This window comes from Sardina pilchardus, chromosome 7 (genome assembly GCF_963854185.1).
Source record: "Sardina pilchardus chromosome 7, fSarPil1.1, whole genome shotgun sequence".
Taxonomy (NCBI): domain Eukaryota; kingdom Metazoa; phylum Chordata; class Actinopteri; order Clupeiformes; family Clupeidae; genus Sardina; species Sardina pilchardus.
Window position 1 is genome coordinate 26,090,931 of NC_085000.1, and position 11,776 is coordinate 26,102,706.

At 45.9% G+C, this 11,776-nt stretch overlaps 1 protein-coding gene across 1 annotated transcript; it reads right to left on the reverse strand.

Moving 5' to 3' along the window:
• Positions 1-438: 438 nt before the first annotated feature.
• Positions 439-11,585, reverse strand: p4htma (prolyl 4-hydroxylase, transmembrane a). Its single transcript, XM_062541550.1, has 9 exons — positions 10,887-11,585; positions 10,592-10,673; positions 5,957-6,135; positions 4,920-5,010; positions 4,021-4,189; positions 2,951-3,136; positions 1,865-1,955; positions 1,341-1,446; positions 439-1,037 (listed from the first exon to the last, which is right to left on the reverse strand). Exons 1-9 carry the CDS (start codon positions 11,241-11,243, stop codon positions 841-843), a joined length of 1,458 nt encoding a protein of 485 aa, XP_062397534.1. The 5' UTR covers positions 11,244-11,585; the 3' UTR covers positions 439-840.
• Positions 11,586-11,776: the final 191 nt, after the last annotated feature.

Here is an 11,776-nt window from a genome sequence, read left to right on the forward strand (position 1 = left end):
TACACTCACTACCTCAGTAGCTACATAAACTTGAACATGCGACAGAATTCACATTTTTGTCATATACATTTTATTGCAGCCATCCACCATTTTTGTCATATCAATTTTATTGCGGCCAGCCGGTAAAAACACACAAAACACGTAGCCTAGAGCTGTTGTTTTTTTGGATAAGGAGGTGAGATTGTAATGGGGAAAGAGATCTTCATTTACTCCAGGTTACTCAACTTGCTGAGTCGTTATGTTGTGCGTCTTAGGTAGGCATTGATTGCCACTCCCCAATAAAGTGTGTACTGTAGGCCTAATGTAGGCCTAGTCGGAGTGTGCCTCGAAGTATAGAGCGTTCGACACAGAATTTCACACAGACACATGTTTACATCACTGGCGCCATGCCGTGGACGTAAGTTATACTGCAGGTTATGGAAAGCAAGGACACCTCACCCCAGAATAAATAACAGTTTAATTAGAACGTCTGTTTGACAATAATAATTTAATAACGATAAATGTAATTCTTTCCATAAACAATGTTTCTTATATATTCATAAACAATCGGAACAATAAATACACATCAAACAAAATACAAATAAATAAACCCGTGAACAAATCAATTAAATAAACAAAACATATACCTCCTTGGCGGAGGTAAACCAGTGAACAAACTGCATACTCATGTGATAAACAAACTGTAAACGATTGAGTGAAACACACACACCTTTAACTTGTAAAACACTTCCATCTGGCCAGCGTCCCTTATGTACCAGATAGAATAAATAAATAATTAAAAACCCTGACCATGGGATGAGTCCGGTTGACCCTCCCGATGACGGGACCAATCTGTAGCCATCACAAATCCTGGTGGAGGTCGGTGTGAGTGGAACGAGGGGGTGTGCTCTCTGGTTGCCAGGAAACCAGGCGCTGGTAGTGTGCCTGGCGCTGCTGGTCCGGGTCGACGTTGACCCAAACGCTGCCGACCCACTTTGAGCCACGGGTCACTGCACAGTCTCCATGCAGAGAGTACTCATCCAGCTCCCCCATCCACCCTGTAATGTCCAGAAAAGAAGATCAAGTCTCTTCCTTCCTCCAACACCTCCCTGCTGGCATCACTGAAATGTTAAAGCCCCTATCAAGAAGACTCCAAAAAACATCAGTGTTTCATTCAGTTTCATGGTGTATTACACAGAGAAATTGTTTTGCAGGGGGGAAATCATTTAGTCCTATTCTCTAATGTCAAAGTTAGTTATTTCCACATCTTTCCAGCAGTAATTCCAGCAGATTACAGCAGCTATTATTATAATTGCTGCCAAGTGCTTATAATGTTAGGAGTGACAACAGCATTATCGTACCGTAGCCATCAGACAGATGATTGTACAAGAGAAGTGCTGTCCCGGCAGCTGGTTTCACTTTCAGATTGCCCTTGTCACAGTACTGTTGTGTGAGATCTCCCAGCGCCTAACACACACACACACACACACACACACACACACAGGGAAATGAGGTGACAGAAGAGAGATGATACAGATTTGTCTTGTCTATGTTCCACTACGCTAACCTTACATGATTCAAACAGATAAATGGAAAGCTCAATTGGAATGCCTAATTAATCATAATAACACTGTGTTTAACACAAAAACTGGTTCATATAATTGTAACGTAATGTGGTTTCATAAATTGAACAGCCCTGACTTTCCCTCTCTCACAGTGTAGTATGACGTGAAACGGTGAACCGTGCTGCTGTTGTTGGAGTAACGCCTGACCTTTTGCACTGACTCAAAGCATTAATACAAGTCAGTCGGACCCTCCCTGTGGCACGGTCCAGTGTACTGTATGTGGTGCTGAAATCGCCGTATGTCTGTAGAAGGTCACTCACCTCCTCCTCATAGGTCCTGTTGTCTGCCACGGGGAAGCTGCTTTCACCCCCACCCTCCACAGTGTTGAGGTACAGCAACACAGTCATGTACCTGCAACCACCCACACGCAACATTAGTCAGCAGCACTGCAACACCGTCCCCAGCTGTACTGCTCCATCTTAGGCTGCACACGGTGACTGAGCTGAGGGGTCTAACCAAAGATCGTATAGTTACTAAGATGAATCATAAAGGGGGTTTTCAATGGTGTCCGCCTCCTAAATGGGCGTGATCAGTGACGAGATCATCGGTTTAGACCAGTGTAGAAGCACCAGAAGCAGTGTGCCGTTGATAACAGGTGGCCTGCGCAATTAGCGGAGACAGGTCAGGTCAGGGGGGACAGGTCGTGAAGTTATTTTTTTATGTATTTATTTTGCTGGAAAATACGATTTCAATGTGGGAATGTTAGAAAGACGTGTGCCTTGTAGAATATGGGTTTGTTACTTGCATTGCTGAATGTAGGGCTATGGGAATGGTCATAATCCGAGGTAAGGTTTATTTCTCCCGTTTGCCTCCTAAATGGGAGTGGCACTATGTCACAGGGAAACCGGAATTGACCCTCATATGAGTCGTCTCGCTTTATAAACCGTCTCTGGTCTAACACTGTGACAAAGGCACTACGCAGCGAACTGAGATGGTAATTAGAGAAAGATACGGACACGCCGCACAGGAGATTCAGGAAACTGTCAAAGTGATTAATTAAAGAAGCGAGGAGAAAAATGATTTAATTTCACACTGTCATGGTCTTAGTTCGCAAGTCTTCAGCACATCCCATTCAGCTGAGAACGTGTGTAGGTGTTACAAGTCCGTAGATTGTGAGCAAGGATGGAAGTCCTTGTTCTTTTCTTTAACTTTTTTTTGTCAAGACAGTAACAGTAAATGCCTCTTCATAGAGCTTCACATGCAAGTACACACATTCACATGCACACACGCACGTGCACGCACACACACAATGCAAGGGATCAGGTGGGATGTGGCCGCCAGGTGAGTGTGTGTCCAGCTTTCAAGCATGTACATACATACACACACACACACACACACACACACACCTGCAGGGGATCTGGTTGGGTGTTGAGATGTTTGCCGCCAGGTGAGTGTGTGCACAGCTGGCATCAGCCCGGGTGGAGCTGCTGTCGTAGTGGACGTGGCTATAGCCACCTTGCTCATAGCGCACCACCTCCAGAGGCTCGCTGAGCTCCACCAATGACGAGGGCAGGCGAGAGAGACGAGTCACCCTGATTGGATATTGGAGTAAACAGAAAGACAAAATCATTACAAGAAGAATCATTCATGAAAGAAACATTCACAGCTTACAAATGTGTTTGGTCTTCTGCTTTCGTGCAAACATGTTGTTCTTGATGGCTATTCATTAATGGGTGATTCGCTGTGTTGGTGTACTTAAAACACAGAAGTGGAAATAAATATTTTAAAACCAGGTTGATTAACAACAGGAATGTTTTATTGATGCGGAGAGTGGAGTTTGATCACGTTTCAATTGATTAAAGATCTGGACAGGCAGAAAGAGACTTTGGATTTGTTTACTATGGGGTGACCCTACCCAAACATTCACACCACCTGTATAGAGAGAAACTGTCGGCACTGATGCTTCAGAGCACCTGATAGCTGTTCCTGATATTCTAGAATGCATGGTGAGCTCTTTCGTCCAATGTCTAGTATAGTCTCTGTGTGTGTGTGTGTGTGTGTGTGTGTGTGTGTGTGTGACCTAGTCCTGATGCTATTTAAAATGCAGTGCTTCCTCTCCAAGACACTAAAACCCTGTTGGTGTGTATAATAGTGATGAGTATATGTAGAGTGCCAAAGGTATTTGGAATAAATGATATGAATTTGCCCAAAGGTATGGATTTGGACTATACTGGCATACCGCTACACTGCAGATGCCACGTAAACAGGCACATTAACACAATGTCTTCTATGCAATGTGAAATATGTCCTAGTCAGACTCCTACAGTAATTGCAATCATGTAATCGTGCTTTTCCCATTCAGAGGCATTTACTGTATATTGAAATTTTAAGAGAAACGAATATACAGCGACATACTCCAAATAGTACTTTGATATAAATGTATTATGTATGTGAGTGTGTGTGTGTGTGTGTGTACCTGGTCCTGATGTTCTGTAGTGTGCGGTGTGCTCCGTGGCCGAGGTGCAGGCGTGTGTGTGTGCTCTTGTGCCGGCGCTGAGTCCACTTGTCCCAGTCTGACCCTCCAGCTTCATCTCTCTTAAACACACCACCACTCACAAGCCTGAACTCCTGCAGAGACAAAACACCTACGCACACGCACGCGCACACATACACACACACACACACACACACACACACACACACACACACACACACCATCATAATACACCCCGCACCACACACACATGCACACAACAAAGACATACACCTAAGTATAATGACACAAATCACACCCATTCTCGCCTAAATACAGAATACACACACACACACACACACACACACTCTGAACTCATGTGTATTCCGGTACACCTAAGTTATTTTTCCCTGTCTGTGCGTTACTCTCGGGTCAGCGGATGCTTGTTCACTTTTTCCCCTCCGGAACCGAACCCCAGCAGGCCACAGGCCACACAATGGAGAGGGGGGAGGGGGGGTACCGGAAGGGGGACCTCGCATGTATGGGGTGGGGGGGTGATGTGGCGAATGTGCCTGGGTTTGAGTATGTGTGTTTGTGCGTATGTGTGTGAGAGAATGTGTGTGTGTGTGTATGTGGGGGGATCCTAGGGGGCTAAGATCTGGGCTACTTCCCCACCCAAACAATGAGATTTTAATGAGTGATGATGGGGCAGGTCCGGAACCTTTCATGTGAAGGCTGGGTATTATGTCACTGCGTGGGATCAAAGAATGCATGCACGCTCACGCACACACGCACACACACACACACACACACACACACTCACACACACACACACACACTATACAGACTCTCACGTCCACACACACACACACACACACACACACACACACACTTCCTCTTACCAGTTGGGTTGCTCTCTAGGCCAGAGTGGATTTCCCGGAGGTTGTGCGCACTGAGCCAGGATGCGTCATGAGAGTGTGACAGACTCAGAATCTGAACAACAAAAGCAAAAAAATGAGCCCAAAGTAGACTAAACCCCAGCCCCTTCACTGGAGTTCAATTACAACTGTTATAACATTATTTCTATGGACTTCACACTACACACAACACTGACAAGGGCCAGGTTTTCCCAGATTCGTCAAGAAGCTCTTAAGTGCTAAGAACTTCTTAGGAGCGTTCTTAGAACATTCTTAGAGCGCTCCTAAGAAGTTGCTTCTTAATGAATCTGGGAAACCCGACCAAGCTCAGCAGAGGCTAACATGCACCCGGAAACCAACAAGTGCCTGTGACCACTGAGCTTAACCCTTTGCTACATTACACATTCAAAGCCCAATTCACACCAAAGATTCCAGACGCGACAAGAGCGACCGAGTTGCAGCGGTGTGAATTAGAAGTTGCATGTAGTTGCAAACCGTTGTATGACGTCGCAGAGCATTCAACATGTTTAGTCGCAGTTGCAAGGTTTTAGAACGTCGTGGCTCGTCTCGTTGCGAATCTTTGGTCTGAACCCTACTTAAGAGATACTTGCTGTACATGCAGGTAGGCTTGTAGTATGTTTGTAAAGACATACATACTACAGTTTTTCAGCAAACAAAGGAAAGTTCTCCGCGCTTCTGCAGTTATGCGACAATCTGGTGCAACATGGCCAGGACAGAGGCGCATGAAAGAAGAGGAATTCATCGTCTTTGAACTCAGAGGACTCTGATGAAGACGTTTGTAACGTCGAAACGTTAGTCATGTTTTGCACCTTTTAAAATAAATCTTAAAGAAGACATCTGTGTTGCACCGGCATTCCTCTTCTTTCATACTACAGTTTTTATTACCATTTGTGTTCCCTAATTGACTGCCTAGCATTCAACAGATGCTCACACCAAGCTGTATAAAGCGCAACAGGAGCAGCTGAGCGCATGTGTAATTGACCTCCCGTGCTGTGCCTCACCTCCTCTCTCTGGAGCAGGCCGTCCTGGTTGAGGTCCAGCAGACTGAACAGCTCCTCGTGGCTGAGTTGGTCCTCTGGTCCGTCGTTGGTCCCCACGGGCAAGCTCTGCGCCAGGCCCTTCAGCTGGGCCAGCTGCATCACCACGCTGCTCTCCTCCACAGACAGGAAGGCCGGGATCTCTGAGGAGACAGACACAGCATTTTAGCACAACCAGTTAGCGCTAAACTCTGGAGGTGCAGGCTTGTTAGCATTAGCGAGCATTAGCACAGCTCAAAAAGCATCATGCTGATCATGTTGAGCCCAAGATCAAATCTCGCAAATGAATCAGAAAGCAGGCTATCTAGAACTGATTAAGTCCTGATATTGTCAATTTAGGCTAAAATATTTTTGAGAGGGCAACAGTTACACAAGCAAGGTGTGATACTTGAGTGTACCAGCCACACAAATATTGTAGAATAGTAATTGTATTGCTGATATAGCTGTCCAATCTGTACATTAAGAAAAATAGCAAGACCATTTCCATGGGGGCCATGCTAAGTCAGCTTCAGTCCAATCCAAAAGTTCAAACAGTTCTAAATGCATTGCACAAAGTATTGCACAAAACACCAATGAGATGCATCAAGCCAAACCGTCAAAACTGTCAAACCTGCTTGAAGATGAGATGACACACAAATACACAAACACACACACACACACACACACTCAGGTGTCAGTCAGTGTTAATCAACGTCACAGTAATCAGGCTTGTCAGGCTCGAGCACTTGCGACAGGCAGGTATCAGGGATCAGAGGCCCAGTCTGAACGACCTGCGAAGTGGATCTCTTTAGGCTTAGCTGGATCTTTGTGCTCCCCGCCTGAGTGCGTCAGAGTGAGAACGCCTGGTGGGATTACAGGGCCTTGATCTTTTGTGTCCAGCCGAGCACCTGAGACGAGGTATTAAACTCTGAGGTGAAACAGAACAGAGGGAACAGCAGTTATCATCACAATAGCAGTGCTCGTGCTGGGCACACTTGATCAATAAGGGCTGGCTAAGAGCAATTAGCTAAACCCATTTCATTGCATGATCACTTTCATGGATGGTTACTGATTATATTACGGTAACTGTCTTACAGCCAGGCAGCCCAAATGCTCAGCAATGTTTGTCCAGACACTCCAAATCCCACAGTGCGTGGGAGCAGGTGTTTACATGTAAACAGTCCCATAAGTGATTGTGGATATGCGTATAATGAGTATGGTCCTCTGGGTCTTTTCCCCTGGGCTCTGTGTGTGTGTGTGTGTGTGTGTGTGTGTGTGTGTGTGTCTGTGTGTGTGTGTGTGTGTGTGTGTGTGTGTGTGTGGAGGGGCCAGACTGGTCTGCTTTGGCCACTTCCTAGGTGCTAATGAGAGAGGCCTCCAGTGAATGGGTCACTCTAAAGGGCCCATTGTTCTAATGGGTGGGAGCCGATGATATGGGCGAACTTGAGTTTCACTAGTGAGTATCATCACACATTGTCCTTACTGTCTCTCTCTCTCTCTCTCTCTCTTTGGGCTGCCTCGAGCATGTGTGAGCGCGCACACACACACACACACACACACACACACACACACAGCTAATGAAATGTTTCCGGAAAGGCAGCTGCTGGCTACTGTCCTCTAGTAAAGCTTTCATTTGCTCATTAGGCCGGTGAAATTGTGTGTGACGTGGGGGAGGGAGGAGGGAGGATGAGGGGGGCTAGTATTCCCTGGGGCCACGGGAAGAGACAGGAGAGGAAGTAGGCGCTGGTCTGGGCAGAAATCAGGTTATTCTCACAGCAGGAGAAGAATAACACCTTAACGTCCCACAACAGGCTCAGGCTCAGACACACACACACTGGACTCATTTGAATATTAAGCTAAGTCTGCTGAACTACAAGTACATGACCCATATGTGTTGTTCAATTAAGCTCAGTCAGCCACTGGTACTATTTAATGTGTCCTAATCCAATTGACTATTTGACACAGACTACCAGGCAATGCCCCACAAGAAACGGGAATACAGGACAGTATGCATTGAGAAAAAGTAATTCCCTCACCGCTCACCAGTCACCACACACACTCACACATCAGAACCCGGAAGGCCCGCCCATGGAGAGGTGACCACTCAGAGCCCAGTATATATACACCTATCCAGGCACTGCCCCTGCCTGCCACAGAGGACTATCCCCCACTAACACACAGACCCACACACACACACACACATTCACACACATACAGCCTGCCCCTGGCTTCTCCTGCAGGACCTTTTGGATATGTACGTGTCTGCTGCACTGCTGCTGTCCCTACTGTCCCTGCTGCTGTCTGGTCTAAGGCCGGTCTCGGGGATGGCACTGGACGGGGGTCAGTGGGAGCCGCGGGCGTCCTCGCGCTGCGTGCCCATCCCCGGCCACATGGCGCTGTGTCAGGGCCTGGGCTACGCCAACATGCGCCTGCCCAACCTGCTGGGGCACGAGTCGCCGGGCGAGGCCGTCCAGCAGAGCGCCAGCTGGCTGCCGCTGCTCGCCCGCCAGTGCCACCCGCACGCCCGCATCTTCCTCTGCTCGCTCTTCGCGCCCGTCTGCCTGGACAGGTAAGAGACCATCTCTGCGCCATCTTATACACACACACACATAGGCACACACACACATACGTGTGGATGTACTGTCTGTACACACACACACATATATTTTCCCAACCGATAAGCAGGATGTAGTATTACCTCTCAATATGAAATTGCACATGAACACACATGCACACAGACATTTAATACACTACAAAACTAATACCCAAATAAACTGGTTAAGCGAGTATGAACAATGGTGCTTACAGACAAACAAACATAGACAGACACGCACACATACACTACATAGAAGACACGCACACACACACACACACACACACACACACACACACACACGATTTCCACTGTCCGAGCAAAAAAGAGTAATGTCCTATCGAGTCTTCCTACTTGTCTGAAAGCGAGCTCTCAACTGAAATGTACAGTCAATCATCAGCTGGTATTTTCTCTTAAGTAAAGATACGGGAAAGAATATTTTAATGGTATGTGATTAATACTGAATTAGATTCATTTACAATTATGTTAAATGTATTAAACTGTGGAACTTCATGTTGTGAATATTAACGTAGAGCCATTGAGTGAAAATGACAAAAAAAAATGGTTTACTCACTTCCAAATAGTACAAAAAAGACAAAGACATTTCTGATTTCTGATCAGGTGTAGCCTTTTCTTTTCCCATCTTATTACTTTTGGAAAACAAATGGATCAGACCCTAACTATTGTACTGGGTCCTCATACCTTTGTATCCCCTCTCAGGGTGATCTCCCCTTGTCGGAGTCTCTGTGAAGCTGTGAGAGACAGTTGCGCTCCCATCATGAACTGCTATGGCTACCCCTGGCCCAGAATACTGCAGTGTGACCAGTTTCCCAAAGACCATCTGATGTGTATTTCCTCCGTTTCACAGTCAAACAGCACTAGCACTGGACGATGGGGTAAGTTAAACTCTTAGCATGTACTGTATATTTACAACACACAAACCTATGATGGTCCTTCGTCAAGCTTCAATCAATTGGAGTGAATCACATACTCACACAGTGCTAGCATGGCAGTTACACACTCGGTTCTATTTTTCAGCCATTCCCCAGGCCAGCTGTAAAGACTGTGAGCTACAAGAGACAACCTCACCCAAGGAGTTACTAGAGATTTTTTGCAGAAGTGACTTTGGTAAGTAATGGTTCCCTGCCTTTCTATCCTTAGCATTTTGTTCACTTCTTACTATTGCCAATGGTCACATCAAATCCTTCAGTCACCACCTAAAGTTCATACACTGAGGCCTAAATATCGGTCTTTTCCTCACATTTCTTTCTCCTCCGTCTCATCTTCAATGTCTCTCTCTTCTCCATCTTCCCAGTGGTGAAGCTGCGTCTGACCAGACTGAACTCCAGTGTCTCGGAGGTGGCCAGATTCTCACTGGGCTCTCGGCTAGAAGTGCTGAAGCACGGGCCTCTACTTGGGGGGGAAATGCGCGGGCGCCTGTCCCTCTGGCTGGAGCGGGACGCCACCTGCGTGGGCAACCTGAGCCGTCACCACCCTGATGGGGGCACCTTTCTGGTAACGGGCACCGTAACAGGAAACAGACTGCTGGTCAACAAGGCCTATGGCTGGTCCAAACGCGACAGGAACCTAACCAACGCTGCCCGCAAGTGGAAACGCCATCGTTGTAGGGGGTAGGGGGGTGGGAGAAGAGAACAAGCTTTTCTTTTTTTCCTTTCCACTCCAGGGAAGGATTGGGAGCAGCGAGTGAAGCCAAACTACTCTAGGTTTGCATTTCCCACCTGAAGTGCCAAGAAGCAGGCACTAGAGGTCGCTGCTGCAGCGAATGAAACTTCACTGATGTACATATTTGATTGAAAGGAAAATATTTTGTTTTGTTTTTTTATATGAACATTAGAAAGATTTTTTATAATTACAATAAATACTTTTTATAAACGGTCTGGGTTTTGTATTTATGAAACAGAGCAAGGCTGATTAATAGGCTTATAGTCCTTCTTTTCCATAGTATTACACACTACAGCTTATAACAGTTCGCATTTCATTGAGGGAATTAAAGCAAATCATCTTACCAAACAGAAGGGGCTTCAGACTTAGAGTCCGCATTTCATGGGCTCTATCATCTACCAGAGATACCCTCTGAACATGGCCCACCTAAACAAATGCATACAAAGAAAGGGTGACGATATTAGATGTAGAATGACTTTCAAGTAAACTCTTTATAACTTCACTAACTACATTCATCGCTAAAACAGGTGCAGTTGTAGGCTACCTGTCACAAGTTGTATATTCATAGAATCATAGCGCTATGTTTTGTTGTTTAAAATCCACCAGGCATGTTTAATATTATAAACTGCATGTCCTTACCCTAATTCCCTCTAAGCGCGGAAGACGATATGACTGTCCAAGGTTCAGTTCTGAATCGGCAGGAGGACGAAAGGGATGAGAATCAGAGGGAGGATGATGAATGTTGCTGCTAGGTTCCGAGGCAGATTCCTCTACTGATCTAACTTCTCCGTTTCCAGTGTTGTAGTGTACGTACAGGAGTAGAGCAATGACGTTGATTATGTACAAATGGAAGAAGACCATTACTACCACAAAATACGCTCGAGAGCATACGTTACTCTTCTGGACATTAACCCGATACGGTGGGTGCGGTGGACGGGCATGTAGAGGTACCCCATCCCCGCACGAACTGGACAGGCTTTCCTCAAATTCCATCATTATCGTGGTAGTCAAAACATTTCTAATAGCATTAAACGCATTTGAATTATACTCCGTTGTCTGCTCTATAGCTTATCAAACCGAATAACGGTACATGTTCCACTGACAGGTGCCACTTCCCTTCCCAGGTGCGTTGACCACCAAGCACAAACATAGGCTTTTTCACTTTAAAAACCGTGGAATCAATCAGCAACCATTTCCCCCATGTCCCCTGACCCTGCTGTTTTATGACAGCCTCGACTACTTAACTGTCATACAGATGAGATTACAGCAAAGTGGGAAATAAAACGGCAAGGCTAACACCGATTCATCGGCTAATACCTCAGTAGGACGATTTGACGCTACAGGACCTTTTTTTTCAGCATTGGGCAGCAGAAACTTCCGGGTCATTAGGAGAGTTGCTATATAAAAGCAAGAGTCAGTGGGTTAAACGTGAAAATATATATTTAGATACCAATAAGGCAATAAGATATTGAAGAAAGCTGTAACATTATTTTAATTCAGAATATATTATTTCTTCGATTCAACGCGGA